General features: G+C 43.2%; 1 protein-coding gene and 1 non-coding gene across 3 annotated transcripts in view; both read right to left on the reverse strand.

Annotated features, from left to right (window-relative positions):
• The window catches only part of EDC3 (enhancer of mRNA decapping 3), a 50,501-nt gene that overhangs the window by 4,440 nt on the left and 22,202 nt on the right, over window positions 1-23,859 (reverse strand). For both annotated transcript variants that reach the window (XM_081549460.1, XM_081549461.1), the window contains 3 exons: window positions 16,631-16,966; window positions 4,966-5,119; window positions 405-622 (listed from right to left, as the gene is read on the reverse strand). In XM_081549460.1, the coding sequence (XP_081405586.1) occupies window positions 405-622; window positions 4,966-5,119; window positions 16,631-16,966 (708 nt within the window). The remainder of the gene's footprint in view (window positions 1-404; window positions 623-4,965; window positions 5,120-16,630; window positions 16,967-23,859) is intronic.
• On the reverse strand, window positions 12,498-12,638 carry LOC145530678 (small nucleolar RNA SNORA70). Its single transcript, XR_014071990.1, has one exon. It is a non-coding gene; the product is annotated as a small nucleolar RNA SNORA70 (small nucleolar RNA).

The raw sequence follows: 23,859 nt of genomic DNA on the forward strand, positions 1-23,859 counted from the left end.
CTACCCTCTACCCAACCCTCCAACATTCATGAGCTCCCTTCCCTGTTTTATTTGTCTCCATAGCACTTACTACCATCTGACCTGAGAGAAATGTCACTTGTCATCTGTCCTAACCAGAATGTAAGCGCCACAAAAGGAACAGCACCCGTTCTGTAATTATCTGTGAAACAAATAAATGGATCCCCACCTCTCCATCTGAGTGGTGGGAGGAGGGAGAAGGTGAAGAGATGGGGAGTAGGCAAGTCAACACCAAAGGTATTTATTTCCTTAAAATTCTAAGACTACTCAATGAGCAAAGTGCTCTTTACACTTGTGGTGCTTTTCCACCTGTCGCCACTGGGTGGCACCACCCGACCACGAAAGCACTGAGGAGGGCACGGCCCCAACCCCGCGCAGGTGCTCACCTCTGAGGCTAGACACTTGTTGGCCCTGGGTCTTGCTGAAGAGAGACAGCTCATTGGTAATGGATTCCAGCATCTTCACGAAGTTGGGCAGAAAGAGGATGACCTGGACGTCATGATTGGCTAGGTGCCTTCCACAACTGATACCCTGAGCCCCCTTCACGTGAGGCCCACATAGTAGGGCCACTGTAGGCCTCTGGTGAACATTTTTGGGATTCAGCCTGGAACAGAAGGTAAAGAAGCATCATCAGCCAAGACTTGCCAATCCTTTGACACCTCCTGGCACCTGCTGCTCTCAGGGCCCAGGTTCTAATCCACTACAGGCCAAGTTCACAGGGTGGCCTTCCCACTGTCCCACACTTCATCTTTGGGTCCTCTTAGGTGGCGCTAGTGGTAAAGAACCCACCTGCCAATTCAGGAGACATGAGACCTGGGTTCGACCCCCGGGTCGGGAAGATCCCCTGGAGGAGGACATGGCAACCCACTCCAGTATTCTTGCCTGGAGAATCCCATGGACAGAAGAGCCTGATAGGCTACAGTCCAGAGTTGCAAAGAGTCAGACATGACTGAGGCGACTTAGCATGCATTAGGTAGTTCACTTGACCTTGTTCCGTGTAACACCGCTGCCAGAACACTGCTTTCTAACCAAGAACACTTTCTGTTCTCACTGTAGGACCTATTACATCAAACACTTCTCGGCAAAGAGGTTTTTCCACTTCCGCAGCCTTTTTTTTTTTTTCTCCGCAGCCTTCTTGACTCTTCCCCAATATGCCTGCTCTGCTGCAGCAAGACTGGTCTCATCACTCTCTCTTGCATCTGAAGGTTCTTTCTTGCTTCTGCTCAGAAAGCCCTTCACTTATGAATCTCTGACCCACTCCTTCTAGGATCACTCTGGTTCAACTCCTAAGAGACTCACAGCAAGTACCAGAGAGGGTAGTTGTAAATCATACTCAATTAGTTGCCAGTCTAAGTTCTCTTCTCTGAGCTGCCAGTAAGCTAATAAGGGCAATGCTGGAGCTACTACATTTCATAGACTGCTGGGTGGATGAATGGATGTAAAGCACTCTGAAAAGGAACCGACACAGAAAGTACTCAACTGATGCTGGTATCATTATAGTTCTGGTCACAGAGAAGCCAGAAGGCTACGGGCTTCCCAGCTGGAAGAGCTGCCTTGGACACTCACTTCTGATGAAGTCACTTTCAGCTTTAGGCCATTCAAAGTGGAGACACCCCACCCCACCCCAAAAGAAAGGTTGAGACCCCTCTGGTCTTAGAGAAGCCATAAATAAGGGGGTTAAGATTAGCCCTAGAGCTGTGCCCAACTCCCAGGCAGTGCCATCTGCCCCCAGGGCAGGAAGGCAGGGGAGATGAACAGCCAGAAAGAGGCTTAGGTCCCTGCATGGGGTGGAGCAGGAACAGTCACTTATGGGTTTTCCCCAAAGAGAGGAAGACAGATGTTGTCAAGCCAAAGAGGAAACCCTCACTCTCCAAATAAATTCAGGGGAATTTGGTGGTGTACTTTCATATACACCAAGTCATTCATTCCTCCCCACCATGTTTGCATCGTAAGGAAATAAGGTGAGTTCTTCTCCCTGCTCACAGATAACTGCGGAGTTCATCTGACTCGCCTGGGTTTATTCCCTAAATGAACTCTTCCTCTCACAGATGCATCCCCCATCTGAGGACTCAAAGCAGACCACGACACCCACAGACCCATCAGCAGGGGTCAGAATCCAGGCACTGGAGACCAAGCTTCACCGTGAACCACCAGTGTCACGTGGGCCAAGTCTTTCTGCTCTCTTGAGCCCCAGCTTGCTCATTTTAAAACCCGGGCTACTATTTACCTTCGAGGTGAAGCAATGAGGAGCAAATTAAATGCTATTGTGAAAGCACAGTGAAAAAATGCATGATACTTAACATACCGTGGTACTTCCTATCACTTAACATATGATGCTGTTAAAGTGTTGCACTCAATATGTCAGCAAATTTGGAAAACTCAGCAGTGGTCACAGGACTGGAAAAGGTCAGTTTTCATTCCAATCCCAAAGAAAGGCAGTGCCAAAGAATGCTCAAACTACCACACAATTGCACTCTCTCACAAGCTAGCAAAGTAATACTTAAAATTCTCCAAGCAAGGCTTTAACAGTACGTGAACCGAGAACTTCCAAATGTTCAAGCTGGATTTAGAAAAGGCAGAGGAACCAGAGATCAAATCACCAACATCCACTGGATCACAGAAAAAGCAAGAGAGTTCCAGAAAAACATCAACTTCTGCTTTATTGACTATGCCAAAGCCTTTGACTGTGTGGATCACAACAAACTGTGGAAAATTCTTAAAGAGACAGTAATACCAGACCACCTTACCTGCCTCTTGAGAAATCTATATGCAGGTCAAGAAGCAACAGTTAGAACCAGACATGGAACAATGGACTGATTCCACATTGGGAAAGGAGTACATCAAGGTTATATACTGTCATCCTGCTTATTTAACTTATATGCAGAGTACATCATGCGAAATGCTGGGTTGGTGAAATACAAGGTAGAATCAAGACTGCTGGGAGAAATATCAATAACCTCAGATATGCAGATGACACCACCCTTATGGCAGAAAGCGAAGAGGAACTAAAGAGCCTCTTGATGAAGGTGAAAGAGGAGAGTGAAAAAGCTGACTTAAAACTCAACATTCAAAAAACTAAGATCATGGCATCTGGTCCCATCATTTCATGGCACATAGATGGGGAAGCAATGGAAACAGTGAGAGAATTTATTCTCTTGGGCTCCAAAATCCCTGCAGATGGCGACTGCAGCCATGAAATTAAAAGACGCTTGCTCCTTGGAAGAAAAGCTATGACAAACCTAGACAGTGTATTAAAAAGCAGAGACATTACTTTGCCAACAAAGGTCTGTCTAGTCAAAGCTATGGCTTTTCCAGTAGTCATGTATGGATGTGAGAGTTGGACCATAAAGAAGGCACCAAAGAATTCATGTTTTTGAACTGTGGTGTCGGAGAAGACTCTTGAGAGTCCCTTGGACTGCAAGGAGATCCAACCAGTCAATCCTAAAGGAAATCAACCCTGAATATTCATTGAAGGGCTGATGCTGAAGCTGAAGTTCCAATAGTTTGGCCACCTGCTGTGAAGAGCCGACTCATTAGAAAAGACCATGATGCTGGGAAAGATTAAAGGCAGGAGGAGAAGGGGACAACAGAGGACGAGATGGTTGGATGGCATCACTAACTCAACGAATGTGAGTTTGAGCACGCTCCAGGAGTTGGTGAAGGACAGGAAAGCCTGGTGTGCTGCAGTCCATGGGGTCGCAAAGAGTCGGACATGACTGAACAACAATTAACATACATTAAAGTGATTACGGAGGTATTTTTCTCAAAGGAAAGCCAGCAACTGCTGCAAACAACAGTACTGTCAGCCCTTCTGAGAGCTCAGACACTGAGAGAACAGACAGGCACAAGGACAGTAAACCACAAGAAGCTGACCAAAGAGGAAGGACCCCAGGCCCTTTCCTCTCTCCACACCTTCTCCTTAACGGAGCCTGCCTATTCTTATACCACGTACCAGATCCAGATTGCTAATGGTCCATCTGCATGTCTCACAGTCCTAAACTCAACATATCCAGAACAAAACCTACCACCTCCTCCGTGCCTGCTCCTCTTTCCACGTTCCTTATCACAGTGACTGCTATCACTGTCCATCCCAGTGTCCAGGCTCGAGTGCTTTAAGTTCAGTGATCACTGACACTTTATTTTCAATCACCTTTCATATCCACTCAATACCCTGCCCTCTTGATTTTACCTTAAAAAGTTCCTTCATCTACCCACTTCTCTGATCCTCTCTTCCCTACTTGGGACCACCATCACCTGGCCCCTGGCTCAGTTTTCTGTTACAATTTTCTAACTGGTCTCATGGCCTCCAACCTTGTCTCTGCTAATCTACTCAGCCAAAGTTTTTAAAACACAAAACTAATCATGTTATAGCATTACTGAAGTACCCTCAGAAGTTCCCTATCACTCAGCTGTACCAAAACTGAGTCTCTGGAGGTTCTTAGAAGGCAAGCCTCTGGTAGCTGGCAGGAGTCTTAGAGTCAACTGCTACCAGGAAGGAAGAATCAAACAGTGGTTTGTTGGAGAAGAGGCTTCCCAGGTGGTGCTAGTGGTAAAAAATCCGCCTGCCAACAATGCAGGAGACATAAGAGATGTGGGTTCAATCCCTGGGTTGGGAAGATCCCCTGGAGGAGGGCATGGCAACCCACTCCAGTATTTTTGCCTGGAGAATCCCCATGGACAGAGGAGCTGGAGCGGGGGCTATAGTCCATAGGGTCACAAAGAGTCAGACACGACTGAGCACGCATAAACACTAGAAGAATAATGAGGACTCCCAGGACAGGGGTGAGAATGGCAAACACAAGCTGTGTAGCGTCCAGGAAAGTGACTTCACAGAGACTCACGTTAGAGGAGCAGCAACGGAACCCCGTATGTGTGAGGCATCAAGGTGGTGCCGAGGCAGAGAAGCGTCACCCCACACTCAGCCCCCGCCCACCTGGGGGCATTTACCTGTTGGGTCCTCCAAGCAGGGTCAATGCCATCTGACTGGCACACACGCCTGTCATCTCCAGTCTCCGCTCCAGAGTCAAGCCATGCTTCTCAGCCACAGCCAACAGCTTTTTATGCAGCTCATAGGAAATACTTGGGACAACCAGGCCAGAGTCTGCAGTTTGAAAGGAGGTAAGGAAAAAGGCAAAGTGATTACAGGAAACCAGTTCTTCAAATGGTGGAGCTGATCTGCGAAAGCCAAGACTTTAAGACTGACCCTCTTCAGCCCATCTGTATAATCCAGGACACCGGCACGCTATGCAGCTCTCCAGAGCTCAAGCAGTGGGTATGGAACTGCATAACGACCTGTTCAGGCTACCATAGAGCAGGGGTGAACTTGACCTCTCTTACAAGTTTACCTTTAGACAGTGAAGGCCAAATCCACCAACACATACCTGGTACTATCAAGAAAAGGCTGCCAACCACATTAGAACATGCTTTTCTCAAAGTAGGGGAAATGCCACTCCTGGCTGTGAGGTTTTCCTCATAACCAGACCCCTTATTCTTGCCTAGAGTGGAACAGACACTAGCTAACCCTCCTGACCCTCTGGTCCCTGCTATTCAATTTTCAGGCAGGATGACCTGTTCATCCCTCCTGCTCCCCACATCCTCTTCCTCCTACTTTCTTCTACTTAGCCCTTCCGTTTGGCCAAAGAAATTCAACTAGAAACTTGCTTTCTCAAATAAGTTGTTGTTTTCCCCTCTTTGGGTGACTGTAACCTAAAACTCTTACCAAAGAGAAAGAGTATATGGAAAGTAACCTATGGTTTGCTTTAAGCTACTCAGAAGAAATCTTTTACTCACCATAAACGAACTGCAACTCAATAAAGATTAGGGAGAATCATAGTCACTGAAAGTACACCATCAAAAATACTTGGTTTTACAAGATCAAAGTCTTCAGTAGCTCAGTACACTTGAAGAAGTCTATAGCATTATATGTACAGTAGCAAGGTGCTGTTTCAGAGCCCAGAAAACCAGGACAGGAAAGAAACAGCAAAGTCAAAAACTGTGATCTTTTGCCTTGACGTCCAATGCCACCTTACAAAGGTTAAAGCCACTGGACTGGCCCCAAAGGAGCAAACTCTCTGCCAAAGAGCCCTATTTGGGCTCACTGGCAGACCAAGAAACACAGGTTCCAATCAGCGAGTTATCGAGGGATTTTGCATGTATCTAATTTTGTCTGGATGGATCACATGCCCCCTACACCCCTTTAAAAATTTATTTGGCAGCTGGCATGTGGGATCTAGTTCCCTGACCAGGGATGGACTCTGGGGCCCCTGGATTGGATGCGTAGAGTCTTAAATCACTGGACCCCCCAGGGAAGTCCCTCAGGTGCCTTTTTAGATCCTGTGTCCTCATCTGTACTGCACTATAAACCCCTCAAAGTAGGGAAATAAGCCTCTTCCTTTCTCGACCCCCACCTCAGTTCTGTCATTTCAGCTGTATTTATTTACCAACAGAGGCAAGATGTCATCAGGTACTCAAACATATAAATGATGCAAATCTACCATTTCTTGTGTGGCTGAACTCTAAGGCAGAAGTTTTCATCAGAAAGTTCATCACCATCCTGCTGGTTCCAGAGCCCTGTATAGAAAAATTTCTCTTCCTCACTGATGACTTCAGGATCAATTTCCTGAGGTTCTATCAGGTATCCAGTCCTGCCTACATAGAGCCCTAAAACCACAGAGAATCAGGCTGTGGCTATACATTTTAACAATAGAAACCCAAGCATAAAGACTGAACTTACAGTACCCACGTTTGTATTCTCTCAAGGAAAGGCAAAATAATAATGTAATAATAAAAACCATCTCCATGACAAAATGAACATTATCCTGTTGGTTAACTGAGCTCCTCCACCTGTCTGAGTCCTACTCCTGCTGGGGGCAGACACGACAGACAGTGAGCCTCACCTCGCCCCCGCCCCTTCTGAAACATGAGCTGTTGATACCCCAAATGCCGATGCTGGGGGCTGTAGCCTGATTGCATGTCAACAGCTGATTAAACAGTCATTTTTTTATGGTTGACTTCAGACAAGCACATATTATCAGAACTAATTGGGAACCACTGATAGCAGTGCGAAAAAGCTGAATGAATTCTCAGGAATCCTAAGATACTAACAACCCTAAACCTGTCAGACAAGTCACGAACCTGCCTACTTCAAACACCCTCTTCACCTACAGAGTCACGCAAGGCGAGCTCTCCCTCCAGTCTGTGCAGTTCTTTACCTCCTTATTCCCTTTTCTGGTGAATCTGAAACAGGTCAGGGCAGTGCATCCTGTGCCTGCCGCTCCACTAATCAAACTTGCTTTCTGGAACTTGGTCTTGCACTACACGTGCAGGTGCCTCCTCTCCGGTTCTGAGGGCTCTCCGGGGGCAGGCTGAGCATCTTCTGCTTTCTCCTCACAGTTCTTAGAGGTATATGACTGATGGTACAGCAGGAGGAGAGCTTACCCCACTCTGGATGGCTGGCTGCTGTAGCCAGAAACTGTATCTATTACATCTCCCCACAGGGGGAAGGGGCCCTGATGAACTGGCACCTTTTGTAGCCCAGGGAAAGATCTGGCCAGGAATCCTTTCTGTTCAGTCTACCAGTCACGGCATCCAGGACTTCACTGTACTCTACTCTGTATCTCTGAAAGGAACATGCCAACACCACAAAATGTTCCTTTTCAACATTTATGCACAAAGTCCAACAAGCAGACTTGCTTATCAGAAACAGGCAGAGGGAATAAAATAAACTCCGAAGGAAGGACACCAAGAACATAGCGTGTGAAGTGCAAACAATAACACTGCTGAAGCCTGAACATGGGCCAAGCCCAGTTATGTTTGGGTTGGAAGGTGGATGTTAATTGTTTGGGAACCAAGGCAATAACATTAGTGGGTAGGGCTTCTTTTAATATTAATATGTTCTTTACAGCTGTCGGTGAAATAAGAGAGATATAATTATAGCCAGTTCGTGACAAGCAGAGCCCTTCTTAGGATCTGATTAACCTTAGGATATCAAGGAAAACGGCTAAGCACACCCAGTACAGGCCAGGAGAGAAGATGCTTCTTCCCCACACAGCTCACCCCACAGATGGAGGCAGGGCCGTGAAGCCCTGAGGCCCAGCGTCATGTACGCTGCCCCTTCTTCGTGTCTCTGTCACTTTCACACTGCTCCTTCCACCACACACCATCCAGGGCCTTTCCCTCCCTTATGGACACACGGACATGTCCTCACACCCTCCACTGCACCTCCCCACCCTCAGAAGCCTTCCAGCGTCATGTCCAAGTCTTCCTCCACAGCCTCAGCATGTACATCCCTCCTGCTCCTTCAAACCTCCCTGCCTTTCTGTTGCATAACAAGGCTCCCACGGCAAACTGTCATCTCCAATCCAAACTCTATCCTCACATTGGCAGGGACTTATACCTGGAAAGGCTGTGTGTATCCCATGTCTTATCAATGAGGAGCAGAGCTCATTTACGGGCACTGGGATTTCTCCAGGACTAGGAATTCTTATTCCACCCTGTGGTGATCACATAACTGGGTGGCGATATCATGAGTTCTTTTTTGGAGTATAGAACCACTGGTAAATTCACACCTTCAGACCCACAATGTACAGACAGCCCCTGTAGACTTATATTAAGGCTGCCATAAAACACAATTTGGTATCAGGTGTATCTTTGAAAGAAGAATTTGTTACAAGACAGCTAAATACTCCTAATACTCTTTATAAGGGTCCACAAGGCCTCTCATGATCTGGCCCCGCATACTACAGCTCCTTTACCTTGGACCTCAACTCCAGAGGCTCCAGGCATCTGGTTGCCTTCTGCGTCCTAAGTATTCCAGGTTCCTTGTGGGCTTAGGAAGCTCATCTCCTCACGTGCTTTCCCTCTTCTGGCATTCTCCTCTCTCTTTCAATGCTCCTCCACACCACACACGGCTGATTCCTCCTTCTTCAGGTCTCAGTTTAAACATCCCTCAGTCTCAGCATGTTGCTTACTTCCTTCACTGTGCTTAATACAATTTGCAAATAACTCTTGCCTTCCTTTTGGACTATCTACTTCGCTAGACTGTAAGCTCCACGAGGGCAGTAACTCTGCCTTGTTCATGGCCATATCCCCTTTTCCACTGTGCCTTCAGTGCTAGCACAGTGCCTAGTGGAGGGGCTACAGAAGTATGTGTTGAATTCATGAATGAATGGGAAGGAAACCTGTGCAACAGCTTTGGGGCATTCCATTCTGCAGCTGGATAAGAGTCCAGCTGTAACCAAAGGCAAGCGTGGATAAGATGTTTCTGACTCCCCGCTTGTTCCTTCCCCCATTAACAACGAGACCAACCTCCTAGCCTCACTGGACCTCATTCCTTCAGGTTAAAGCTCTAGTGGAACAAGCTTTGGACTCAAGAGGTAAAGGACTTCCTGATAAGATGACTCATTGATTACAAAGGGGAAAGTATCTTTACAAAGAAGAAATCTGTTGGACAACACCTTACCAAGTGATCAAACTTGCCTCAGGGACAGGACAAACTGATGCTATGTCCTCTTACTATGTGATATCCCACAAGAGACAGAGCACCACCAAACTCTGGGAAAAATGTTTAACATGAAACACATCGAAAGGAAACAATCAATATATCAAAACTAAGGGGTACTCTATAAATCAACTGGTCTAGACTCTTCACAAATGTCAGTATCACAAAAGACAACAAAAGTTGTGGGAACTGTCCTGATTAAAGGATATGAAAGAGATCTGACAAATAAATGTAACACGCAATGGTTGATTAAAAATACAACTATAAAGGACGTAACTGGGACAACAGGAAAGCTCTGCATATGAAATGTATACTAGATAATACGTCTGTATTAATTTTAAATTTTCTCAGAGCAATCTTGTAGTATGACTGAAGAGAGCAACATCCTATTGAATACATACGTAAGTAGGGGTGAAACGTAAAAAAACAAAATATAATGAGTTCAGCTAAATCTCAAGTTGTTCAGGGGTGTGTGTTTATGTATTTATATAAAGTAAATGTAGCAAAATGTTAATTGGTGAATCTAAATGAAGGACACACATTTGTTCATTACATTATTATAGCAACTTTTCTGAAATTTTTAATTTTTCTCAATATAAAAAGTTGGGAAGGGACTTCCCTAGTGGTCCAGTGTGGCTAGGACTCCATGCTCCCAATGAAGAGGGCCCAGGCTAGATCCCTGGCCAGGGAACTAGATCCCACATGGCCACAACTAAGATCCGGCACAACTACAAATAAATAAAAATAATTTTTTTTTTAAAGTTGGGGAGAAAAAAGAAAGATCCAAATATGATCAACAAATGTTTACAAATGTAATAATACATCAAGCCAGTGATGGGGTGGGGAATGGCAGGAAACAGAGCAAATAAAAAGAATATGAGAACAAACCACATTCTTAGTCTTACAATCTAGCTGGAAGAAAAATATACACATGTGCAAATATCAGAGAACACAAAATTGTGTTATCCTGACCACAGGTGTAAAATGTGGATTTCAAGCCAGGAGTTGCAGGTAGTGTCAAATCCTCAATCTGAACCATGCTTGAAAGACAGGCAGAATCCTAGTCACAATGATAGAAAGAGAGCACACTCAGGGTGGGGGAGGGGCTATGAACAAAGTTCCAGGGGCTGGAACGGGTGTGACAGGAGCAGATGAAAACTTCCCTGCCTGGAGCCCAAGGCCTACAGGACTAGCTTAGAATAGTGGGCGGGGCCAGACGTCAGAAGGCATTGTAAGCCACCTTGTTTCATACAGGATGATGTTATACAGAATTGATTTCAAGAGACAAAGGGAGCCTGCAGGGTAGCACTATAAACTAAAAGGTCACGACAATTTCAAGGGCCACACATGAGCAAGAAGAGAATCTGGAGTCAATGAATGCCAAGGATAAAGGTAAACTCCTTGTCAAAACTGCTGCAGAAGGAATCAATGTGTTATTAAATCAGAAAAAAATGGCTTCCAGGGTTCTTTCTAGTCATGAATTTCTATGAGAAGGAAGAAGCAAAGATGGCCACAAAGTTTCACTCTGGACACTTAAAAGAATGGTGATTCCACTGAAAGAAATGGGAATACTAAGGAGTCAAAGATATGGGTGGGGGTGAATGACTAACTTAGCTTTGATATATTGAATTCAAGCAGGATGGTGGATACACTGAAATCAAACTCGTTTCTTGCTCTGGCTAGACACTTGTGGCTGTGAAATGGCAAAGAGCATACAATAGCAAAAAGGTCACATTTGCAGAGACCAATTCAGTTTTTAAAATGATGAACTGATACCTTGATGAAAACTCAAGTGTCAGGGCATAATGTGATGGCTCCAGATCCCCCAGCCCTTAGTTTGGACTTAAACTCTTAAAACTCTGGGACTTCCCTGGCGGTACAGAGGATAGGAATCTGCCTGCCAATGTTGGAGACACAGGTTCAATCCCTGGTCTGGGAAGATCCCACATGCTGCAGGGCAACTAAGCCCACGACTATTGAAGTCTGCAGGCCTAGAGCCCATGCTCCACAACAAGAAGCCACCCAATGAGAAGCTTGCATACCGCAACAAAGAGCAGCCCCTGCTTGCCACAGCTAGAGAAGGCAGGCACACAGCAGTGAAGACCCAGCACAACCAAAAACAAATAAATTTTAAATATATATACATAAAAAGAGTATAACAGTGTAACCCCAGAGATGCTACGAAAACTATGATAAGCATGTGAAGAGCTTAGAATGGTGCCCAGGATACAGGTGATACCCCCAAACATCCAATACTATGACATCAATCATAATGTTTCTCCTTCCCCTCCCCTTTCTGCCACCTCTAAATCTTGCAAACACTTCCATAATTTACTTGTTTACACATCTGGTTACCCTATATTCTAAGGCCCCTGAGGTGACAGACAATGACTTACCCAGAGGATCCAGAATAGTGCCTAGTAAAAATTTTTATAAATGTTGATGCTTTGAAGTAACTTTACTGTGAGTGTCTCCGCAATTCACACTACTGACTGAACAATAATTATAAGCTGGACACTGCACTAGCTGCTTTCTACATGATCTCATTTTTTTTCCTTGACAGGAAAGCAGGATTTATTGGTGAGCATGAGTAAGGAGGGGCAGCACCAAGGCTCTAATGAGTACAGGGACCACCATTTGTCCAGAGGGCCACAATTAGGGATGTATTTGACCCCACAACCATTCAAGAAGAGCCGCTTTTCTGCCACTATGTTTTCAAATTCATCCACATTAAACTTAGCAAGTCCCCAATTCTTGGAGATATGGATCTTCTGGTGGCCAAAGAACTTGAACTTGGTCCTGCAGAGGGCCTCAATCACATGCTCCTTGTTCTGAAGCCTGGTATGTATGGACATTATGACCTGGCCAGTGTGGACCCTGGTCACTGTGCCCTGACCTGGGGCTTTCCAAAGGCACCTAACATACAAGTCTGGAGCCTCGACTGATGACAGCATGGCAGTCATGAGTGTCCATGGGAAAGGGCTATCTCCAAAGTCCCTTAGGGCAACCTGTGCAGGCAACAGACTGCATGCCCTACCGAGGAGGGTGCTATTTGCAGCCACTGCACACCAGGCCCCGTGGGGAGTGGGGAAAAGAGCACAGTCAGCTTAACTGGCTGCAATCACATGACCTCATTTAAATGACAAGTATTATCCCTTTGTAGATAAGGAAATAGGTTCAGGAGTCCTCACGCGGCTACATAACTCAATTCTCTGAGCCTACAGAAGCCTCTTCATGGAAGCCTTTAATGATTAGTAAGTCCCTTAGTGTGGCAACACTACTATCTGCTTTCTTAGGGCGCAGCCAAATAGCAGTGCAGGAAGAAAATCACAAAAACATGTAGTCTTGGCCTATTCTAAATACATGCAATCTAACCACAACTAGACTCTCATCGCCATTCATGCCCTGCACATACTATGCCTTTGAATCCTCTTGCTCACTCAACCCTCTTCAGTCTGTTTTCAATCATGAAATCGTATCAAATTCCCCTTTGTCACTTCTCTCACATTTCTGTCTTCTTTTCCACTCAGAAGTCCAAACCCCTGACACATGAGTTGTATCATCAGCCTCACTTTTCTTCCTGCTCTGGTCTCTCTCCTTAAATTCTAACCTGAATTCTATATAAGACCTGTCTTCAAAAAGACTAATAAATCTTTCTAAAACAGATTTCGGATCATGTCTTTTTCAGAATCCTTCAGTTGCTCTTCATGATCATAAAACAGGGGACAGCATTAGCACATAAGGCTCTCTGTGCTCTGGTCTAAAGCTGTTTTCAACTCCTACTCCGCCCTCCACCCCCCACAAAAATCTCTACCCTAGTCAAACCAGCCAACAGCCAATCTCCCACACAGTCCTTTACTCACACTATGCGCCAGCATCTGCCCAGCCTACCCATAAATATCTTCCTCTTCCTCTCTGATGAAATCTTGCCCATGTTTCAAGGCTTCTGCCCTGCTCCTTCTGTGAAGCCTTCCCTGATCACCCCACCTTCAGTACCTCTCCTGCCTCTCAACACCCCGTGGATTTAATGTCCACATTCTCACTAGACTTCAGGCATATATGGTATCTTCCCATTTCCTGGTACATCTTAATAACATGGGTGCAAGGATTGTCTTAGAGTGACTTACACATAATAAGCACAGCATTTTGACTGGCCCAATCTATCTTAAATATTACTTTTACAATATTATCAATGTTGAGCAAAGATTCTTCTCTGAAGACTTACCACTCTCCTAACTGGTGTTCTTTGGGGACCTCTCACTTCTGAACATAGAGTGCTCACACACATCTTGCATTTTATAGCCAAACTTAACCAACATGTCTGCAACTGCTGGATACCATTATTTAGCAGGGTAGGTCCAAGCTGGAGGAATGTCCGACAATCTGCTGGAGACAGCAGCTCAGTTAAAGGACCCAAAGGGGCTTTCCAGAGAGAAAAGATTTGGGTTAAACAAAGAGCTAAATTTAGTTGCTTCCTGAATGTGTTTTCCCAATCAATAGACCTTTTATAACACTGCCCCCACCACACACACAGTTGGCAAAGAGTACTGCCAAGAGGAATATGAGCAATGAGAGAAGAACAGCTTAGAAACTGTCAACACCACTTAGCATGCAGCCAATGTGTAGGATACCAGCAGCAAGCTGCCAGATTCCTGACACCCAAACCATTACCAAACGGGTAGTAAACATGTTGTTCTTTTGCTGCTCTGGGTATTAGCAGAAAATTGGTTTGGAGTTCTAGGACATGAATGCCACAAGGCTAGACTGGGGAGCAAGCCAAGCCACTCTCCACAATTGCTGATCTAAGTTGGTCTACTTCTAAGGGAAGTAAAGAGAAAAGACTATATTAAAATCTAAGTGCCATTAAACTATCCTCATATCCTTCTTTCTCTTTAACTTATCTACATTCAGAAAAGGAAAAGAAAAGTGACAGATAAGGTTTGTAAGTGCCTTTGCCTCTCTGGACCTCAAAGTCCTCAATCTGTAAAAATGAGAAAATTACACTAGGTGATCAAGTAACCTAACATTTTTTGGTCCTAGCGTGTTTCCCCATATTTTCCAGATACTTTGCCTTATTCTGATCCTAACATTTGGATAGTAGATCCAACTGGAAAAGTGCTCCCAGCCAGGCACTACATAAATAACACTGAGTAAAAACCTGCTTCAAGGCACAAGCCTTGCAGCAGAAGAGATAAAATCACTTGTGGGAGAAGTTGCTCAGCAAGATTAACTGCTTGCTTGCTCGTTTCCAGCATAGACCCTGCCTGACAAAAGGACTTCAATTCCACTCTTTATCACTCCTGAGAACAAAGAGAAAAACCAGATGGATGACGCTGTAGGACCTCTTCTCCCTTCACTGTCAATGCTCCAGTGAAATCCAACTGGTTGCTACACACCACAAGCCACCATATCTGAGTTCCTGGCCAACGTCTAGCACATGTCCTTTGTAGTATGTCTGTTAATCACAATTGTGGAAAAATATGAGAAGAGGGAACTTTCATTTCTTTCATTAAACTAAACAAAGTGTGAAGACTAAGCTGGGGAAATGGAGTACACAGTAAGAAAAAGTTCCCACTTCTTCTGTTGTCTACTTTGGCAAATGTTTTTTTAGGCTCTTTTGGATCTGATAATCTTTCCTGATTCTTGCTGCTATTGTCTCCTTTCTGGCCACTTCACTCCGAGGCAGGCCATAATCTCCCCAAGCTTAGGAACTTCTGGGAAGTCACATACAGCATGAGCCAACCACCTCAGCTTCCAGAGAGTTACCAGTAGAAGCAGCTTATTTTGTCACTGACGGCAGTAAAATGGAGAGCAGTCAGAAGTGGATGGATGGCAGGATCTAAGTATACATACTACCAGCCTGCTGCATGACAGCTGCCTTTGAAAAGCTTAAAACCTGGCAATTTAAATGAAGTCTGATTCTGAGTTACATTATTTGCCTTAACACGGGTGGTAAAAAAAAAGAAAAAATTAAAGGAGTCCAGCAAGTCACACTGCCAGTATCACTTAAGCAATCTACGTTAGCAAAGAGGCATGCCTACCAGAGTCTGAAAGGTTAAGAAAGACTACTAACTTCTGTCTTCTACTGACAATCTGCTTATTTTCTTTTCACATGGAACCTTTTACACACAGCAAAACCAAATACAACAGAGCCCCACTGATGTCTACAAAAATGACATGCCTATCTGATTTTCCACAAAATAAAATTAAGCTGTCTCCATAAATCTCCCTGTAACTGCTACTAGCTTTCAAGCTACTGCTACCCTATTTTCAAGACTTCAAGCCAAAACGATTATTAGCCTTATTAAAACGATTATGATTCCCCCTTTAGCTCCTAAATCACTCAATAATGATAGTTTCTATTTGTATTCCAAGAAGCCCAGTTAATAAGTTTGGGGGGGACAGAGACAGGGATGACACAGACCACCTGTCCCACAGCTGCCTCAAAGGCCATGTTTGAAGAAAAGATTCTTACGCTAAAAAAAAAGAGAAAGACTTTAAAATTACTGAGTTAAGAGACTAGGCTATCATACACAGTGACCTATACATAACTACCAAGGTACTACTGTCACTGAACTTTATGACTAGCTCCTCAATGACCAGGGCTAGCAGGAAATGAGGACAGTCTAGTAAACAAATGTAATTTGTGGAAACCCTAATTTTAGCCAATGGTTTCAACCACTCAACTCTGACTATTTCTTACCCCAGCAAACAACCAGTGCAACAAAGCTGAACTTCTGGTAAAATCTACAGGCAGTAACAGGAAAGCCAAAGTGAAAACAGATCTAACTATGTCAAGCTAGAAAGTTAGCCTCTAGGCCTTTAGTTGTTAACCATAACATACTCAATAAACAGCAGACCAGATCCTGCCAGGTGCAGGATATAAATGGACATGTAGAAAAATCAGCCCCCGTCCCAATCGAGTGGTAGGCAGGATGATAAACTGGCCACAATCTCTAAAAGACAATATAATGGGCCAATGACCATGCCACTTAAGCTACTTCCTACTACAAGACTCTTGACTTCAGAATCTGGGTCATTCTGTTTCAAGTACCAAAAAAAAAAAGTGGGGGAGAAGCGGAGAACAGCCAGTGGGATGTGGGGTTAACTTACCTGTGCAGAACTCCTTGCTCACATTTTGGGGCACTGTGATCCGACGGTAGACAATGGGCTCTGACTCTAGGATGTTCTCATCGTGGCGGTACCGAGTAGGCCGCTCATTTGGGATGCCCCGGGAACGGGTACCACTTCTCCTCTCATAGGTATCAATTTCCTCAAACACAGCTGCCTTGTCAAAAAGGGCCAGGTTCCCTTCAAAATCAAAATCTGTGTCTGGGATCTCCTCAATATCATCCCCAAAACACTCATCATCTTTATTCTTCATCTGGCCATTCTTTAAGCCACTTTTCTTTGGAGTTGCCTGATTTGGGTGCCTGCTACTAGATGACCCTGCAGAAAAAAAAAGGGACTAAAGTCAGTATGCTCACAGAAAGTGCTCAGTGGGGAGCACAAATTACCACAAATCTCATGGAATAGCAGATTTCATAAAGTACCCAAGTAACAGTGAATATGAAATAAGCAGTACTCCTGAAAATCTAAAGCTCTGCCCTTCATAAGGGAATTGGTAACCATCGAGGCTTTTTTGACAACTGACTATATCAAAAAAGTGGAGGGCAAGAACACAGCAGTAGCTCCACACAAGTCCAGGTGGTCTGATTCTGAATGTCCAGCCATTGATTAAGAGAGAAATAACCAGAGTAAAAGAAGGCCAAGTCCTCATAACTTGAAGTTCAAAGAAAGATTCTGTCCAAGTGGCTCTGAATTCCATGCTTACCAAGCAAGCCATTTTCTGATGTTTTAACTCAGTCTCAGGCTAGACCTCAGTAGGAAGGGAATCCCTGGGTTTAGACAGATTCCAGATCTTGAGACGGATATACATCTGCCACTTTCAGTTGATATATTTTGACTTACAGGCCTGTTTTTAGATCTTCTGGTTAATGTGATCTCTTTTCTTAAAAATTTATCACTCTGGGTTAGCAATTTCTGAACCACCAAATGATGACAAGGACCATACTGACGTAATCCTGCAGAGGCCACACCAAGGTACGCATCAACACCACAGCACTCAGTCACTCGCTGTCTCTGAGACTCTATTTGGCCACCACATGTCAGTCAACTACTCCTCCAGCGGCAAAGACCCCACAGAATTCTCCAAACCACGCCTTCCCAGAGAATCCTGAACTGAATTTATAGTTTGATCCCCATCTGACCACCCCGAAAGGATGAACCAGGTGACTGGTATGCCAAACAGAACCTTCAACATAGTCTGAATAAACATAATTTCCTTTTGTAAGACTGAGCGCCTCAATTTTTAAAACACTCAAGTAGAGGCTGGGATGATCATGAGCAAACCCCCTCATACAGATCATCCCAACTATGCTGCTCTAACTTCTCACAGCAACTCCCTTCTATGGAGTGGACCATGCGCCAGGAGACCTAGGACCTAGTTTCAGTTCTGTTATTAACATGTTATATAATCTTATATCAATCATCCAACTTCTCAATTTCCTTGTATGTAAAATGCTCACTATGGTACCCCAACAGGGTTTCTAGTACACAGCAGTCCATCAATAAATATTTAACAAATCAACATCAGCAAGATTAATTACAATAATTATTCTGAAAGATGTATACTATGCATATGTAACTCATGTCTAAATCTTCCTCATGCCAAATATTGACATGGAAAAGGGCTATGCTGGCAGTAAAGATGAGATTTAGGCCTCAGAGAAAAATCTAAGGCTGACCAAAATTATAAAAGGAAGGAAGAGTTGGCTGAGTCACTATAAAAAGCTGAGATTATGAACCACTGAGAAGCTTGTCAAAGTGTGGGTGAAGTTCTAGTTTCAATAATTTGACAAAAACATTTAATGAGAGCATTTTGTGTGCCACAGCTAAGCACCTGGAATACAGTACATAATCAAGACAAGTTACCCAAAAGGAAGGAGAGCTATAATAATTAAAATACAATATAATGAGAAGTTTATATAAAGTGCTATAGAAACATGGATGAGAAAACAGAGCTGGATTAGGAATGGGAGAACAAGCATGAAAATACATGGTCAGGATAACACCATTAGCAATATATGCAGGCAGGGGAAGAAACAGAGAAAAAGTCCAGTTTGCAAGACTATCACTGTACTGCCTCAATATTAAATCAATATTAGGAAATTGGTCTTTGGCCCAGTGGTATCTCTCCAGTGGTTGTGTGCACACCCAGGAGAGCAAAGGATGACCCACTGATGACCCACAAAGGATGATGTGGGGAAAAGATACTGAATATTTTATTTACTTTTTCTTCTAACTAAAAAGAGGAAGAATTTAAGCCTTATGAACTTAAGGCACAGATGGAAATCAGCACCGTTAAGAAGTTTCATGCTACCCAATCACTGGCAGTATTTGAGCTACCTGAGGAATGAGTGATGTTCCGTAACAACAAGTGGATTTACATCAAAATGTTTAAACTGTCATATAAAATATACATAACATATAATTTACCATTTACACCATTTTGAGTGTACAGTTCAACAGTATTAAGTACATTCATGTTGTACAACTATATACATTTTTAACTACTGAAGCATACAAAAATGAGTAAGTGGCTTTAAAAGATGCCTTTAAAAAAAAAATGCCTTAAAAAAAAAAAACTATGCAGTAAAGATAATACCAATAACGCAATCGTAAGTGAACAAAAGAATGGCAGAGATAACATTTCCTCTATTTCTCTTACAGGCCTTCTTTAACCAGTGTTTTTAAAAATTAACCAGACCTAAGGAGATAGCCTCCAAAATTAAAAAATAAACAAAGTTATTCCAAACATGAATCGATATGGATTACCACTTCACCCTAAGTGTATACTCTTTATCATAACCCTGGGGCCAAATCCAGCCCAAACATCACCTGCTTCTGTAAATGAAGTTTTATGGGTATATGGTTACATTCCTTTGTTTACATGTTGTCTAAGGCTACAAAGACAAAGTTAAATGTTTGAGACCGAGACCTTATGGCCTATAAACCCTAAAATATTTAATATCTCACCCTTTACAGAAGAAGTTTGCTCACTCTGCTCTACATCATGTCTCTCAGAAGTATTTTCTCTAGCTAAGGCTGACATTAAAATTAAAAAGAAAAAAAATTTTTTTTCTTGAAATTAACTGCACTTAGCCATAATTCTTTGAATCTCTGTTTTACTCAAGGTGTTAAGTCTGTCACTTGTCATTCAGATCTGCCAGCCAGCACTATGCCTACCCCATAAGCATACAAAAAAAACCCCTCTGATGAATTAAAAATTCAAAACAGCCACATCAAAAAGCAAAAACCCCCAAACAAACAAACAAAAAAACTCTAAAGAGGTTTATAAAAGAAAAGGCAACTTGAGACTAACTTATGAGAAAGAAAGGGAACCATCAAAAACTATGCCAAGCATGTTGCGTGACTGAAAAGGACAGGAAGATGAAGTTGTCAACAACAATACAAGAGGGAGCATGAGGCAAGGACTTCAGAGGAAAGGAGTTCAGTCAAGTCCAGCGTGAACTGACAATAAACTGTCCTGAACCTATCGCAATGACAGATGAAGACAAGCAATTAACCAATGGGAAAGAAGACGGAGGGAAAGAAGCAAAACGGGAGATCATTTGTGGCTTGACCACAAACTCTACAAACATAACTCACAAACCCACAGTTCTTACTTTAGAAAGTATCAGGTATTTTCTCATGTTCCCGCTGAATACAGAACTTCCACTCATTCATTCGACAAAGATACACTAGGATCAGCTATGTTCCAAATACTTTCAAGAAAGCAGACAGCGAAAAAAAATTTCCTTCTAAGAGGAAATACTGACATCACATGTCAGTAAGAAAAAAGATGAAGAGAATGTAAGGCAAATTGAAGGCTGGCTAACATGCTTAGTTGTCTCTTATTCTTCCCCTTCCTCATACTTTAAAAAAAAAAATTGGGAAGTCCTAGGTGAATAAGCGGTCTCAAAACTTGGCTTACTCACCCCAAAGGGCCTGGCTCTGTATTAAACTGGCCTTTGGCCCCTGGGAGAGAAAAGCACCTCCCTTGCAAATGATAAACAGTGCTTCCCAGATTTCTTTACCTTTCAATTACCAGGACCAAGTGTGTGTTAAGACTAGAGGCTGGCCGCCTTCCTGTGCCATTTTGCTGCCAGCCTTTGGCACAGAGGCTCTTTGGCCAGGATAACTTATAACAAACCCATTGTTGTGTAACACTCAGTGCTACTTATTTATTGGAGTTTGTCACACACGTATTGTAAAGGGGAACTCTGTCCTGCACTTAGCACGCTAAAGGGCACTTAAGGTCAAATTACAAACGTTTTAGTGCCAGTCTCAATGGGCTTTATGAAGAGGTTCCTGAGAGTTATCTAATACCTTCTTTTCAATTCCCAAATTCTAGACCCTAGTAATCAATCAGGCAATGGCACCCCACTCCAGTACTCTTGCCTGGAAAATTCCATGGACGGAGGAGCCTGGTAGGCTACAGTCCATGGGGTCGCTAAGAGTCAGACACGACTGAGCAACTTCACTTTCACTTTTCCCTTTCATGCACTGGAGAAGGCAATGGCAACCCACTCCAGTATTCTTGCCTGGAGAATCCCAGAGACGGCGGAGCCTGGTGGGCTGCCGTCTATGGGGTCGCACAGAGTCGGACACGACTGAAGTGACTTAGCAGCAGCAGCAGCAGTAATCAATCAACCTCTCGGGTTCCAGCAGCAGCACCAGGGTTTTCAAGTTTGTTGGCTATATGAAGCACATCCAAGGAGGTAATGAAGTCATATTAGGACCTCAGAAGGACCATGAAAACTTAGCAAAAAATAATCTTGGGACCTTAGATGGTGAGATCACTGTTACATTAAACAGACCATATAAGAGGACTCAAGAAGTTTCCCTCTGCTCCCTGGAACTGATGTTCCAGTCACCTACTTGACAAATACTCTTGAGTGTTAGTTCAGTGACCAAGGTTATAGAAACTATTCTTTATAACCACCCTCCCAACTCCCAACCTAAAAGAAGAGATTAAATCTGCCTGTGCTAAATCTCTCATCAATGCTGGATTAGGTAACTAGAACCAACAAATCCTTCAACAACTCATTACTAACTTTGAAAACAATTAAAAGCCAGAATTTATGAGAAATTACATTCTTATAGCTTTATCAATCTACTAGTCTCAACATCAATCTACACACAACAGAGAAAATCTGATTTATAGCTCTCTAATGAGAAAAATGAGGAAAAAAAAATCAGTCCTGAATATTCATTGGAAGGACTGATGCTGAAGCTGAAACTCCAATACCTGATGCGAAGTAGGCCACCTGATGCGAAGAGCTGACTCACTGGAAAAGACCCTGATGCTGGGAAAGATTGAGGGCAGGAGGAGAAGGGGACGACAGAGGATGAGATGGTTGGATGGCATCACTGACTCAATGGACATGGGTTTGGGTAGACTCCGGGAGTTGGTGATGGACAGGGAGGCCTGGCGTGCTGTTGTTCACGGGGTCGCAAAGAGTCGGGACACGACTGAGCGACTGAACTAAACTGAACTGAATAAGAAAAATACTTAATCTCCATTTCTCATCCATCAATGGAAAAAAACATTAATAGTCTACATTACAACTGTGCTGGGAAGAAACCAATATACTTCCTTCAGTTCGGGAATCGCAAACCACTTCAGTATTCTTGCCTTGAGAACCCCATGAACAGTATGAAAAGGCAAAAAGATAGGACACTGAAAGATGAACTCCCCAGGTCAGTAGGTGCCCAATATGCTACTGGAGATCAGTGGAGAAACAGACTTCCTTGGAATCCTTAAAATGCTACATAAATGCTAAATCAGTCAATTCCCAGCAGATCTTTCTTCTTATTTTACAGGGTTTGCTGATCAAATAAATAAATTTACGCTTTCCATCACAAACCAATTCTGAGTCACATCCAATCACCGAACTCCCAGGCCATGGCCATCTTCCACACAAATCTGGATTCAAAAGAAATTTGTGGAAAGAGAATCCAACATTTTACTGTCTATGATCTCTTAACCTTATTTACATGCAGTAATAATCTAGGAAACGAGAATGGATCAAACAGCAAAAGAAGCATCAACCAACCAGAGTATATTTCTGAGAGTGACCCCACTTTTTACTAGATCAGAGTGACTTATTAAACATCAAATAAATTACTTGTTTTGAAGTTAACTGTACTCTTTCAAAAGAGTTGCTATAACTGTTAGTATCAGGGGAAAAAAAGAAAAAGAAACAAACTGATAGTTTCACCATACATCCAGCAATCATACTCCTGGGTATTTACCCAACTCATCTAAAAAGTCCTATCCACATAAAACCTGCACACAAATATTTACAGCAGCTTTATTTATAATCATCAAAAGCTAGAAGCAACCAAGATGTCCTTCAAAAGGTGAATGGATAAACCAACTGTGTTATACCCATACAATGGAATATTATTCATCAATAAAAGGAAATGAGCTATCAAGCCACAAAAGACATGGATGAATCTTAAATAAATAATGTTAAGTGAAAGAAGCTTCTCTGAAAAGGCGATATACTGTGTGATTTTAATTATGTGATTAGAAAAGGCAAAACTACAGAGGTAGATAGTAAAAAGATCAGTAGCTGTTTGGACGAGGGTTGCGGCAGGCAGTCAGGGAGGGAAAAAGGGAAGGACTAAATAGGTGAAACATAGGGAATTCTGCTCAGTATTGTAGAGATATTAGATATAAGATATGTATTTGTTAAAACTCACAGAATTTTTTATAGCGTACAGAGTGAGCCTTAATGTATGCAAAAGAGTGAGGAGGTTGGAGGATCCCCAGATGGGATGCAGAATGCAAGGAAACAATCTGTTATAAATACATGAAACAAATCAATGAAGGGAATGGGGGTATACCTTACGAGTTAGCACTGTAATTCTGATACGTATACCGGAATTGAATAATTTAAGTCAATGGATGGCAGATAGTATGGGTTTCTCACAGCTGGAGGGAGAGGTTACAGATAAGGAGGAGGCTAGAATGATCCATGTGGTAATGGATTAGACTTGGTCACTTCATGAACTCATATTTAGCTTAGTTTAGTAGTGATGGTTACATACAGAAGTATTTATAGATACATGTATCTACGCTGGTTAAATATATACATATATATTTTCCTGCTCTGTCAGCTTTTGAAAGGGTGACACCCAGCAGCAAGGAGCACATCTAGTAATGGTTTGTAATACCATTCTCCAATTAAAGGAGACAGGACTCCTTGGAG

Source organism: Giraffa tippelskirchi, chromosome 12 (genome assembly GCF_054371585.1).
Source record: "Giraffa tippelskirchi isolate mGirTip1 chromosome 12, T2T-mGirTip1v1.2.pri, whole genome shotgun sequence".
Taxonomy (NCBI): Eukaryota; Metazoa; Chordata; class Mammalia; order Artiodactyla; family Giraffidae; genus Giraffa; species Giraffa tippelskirchi.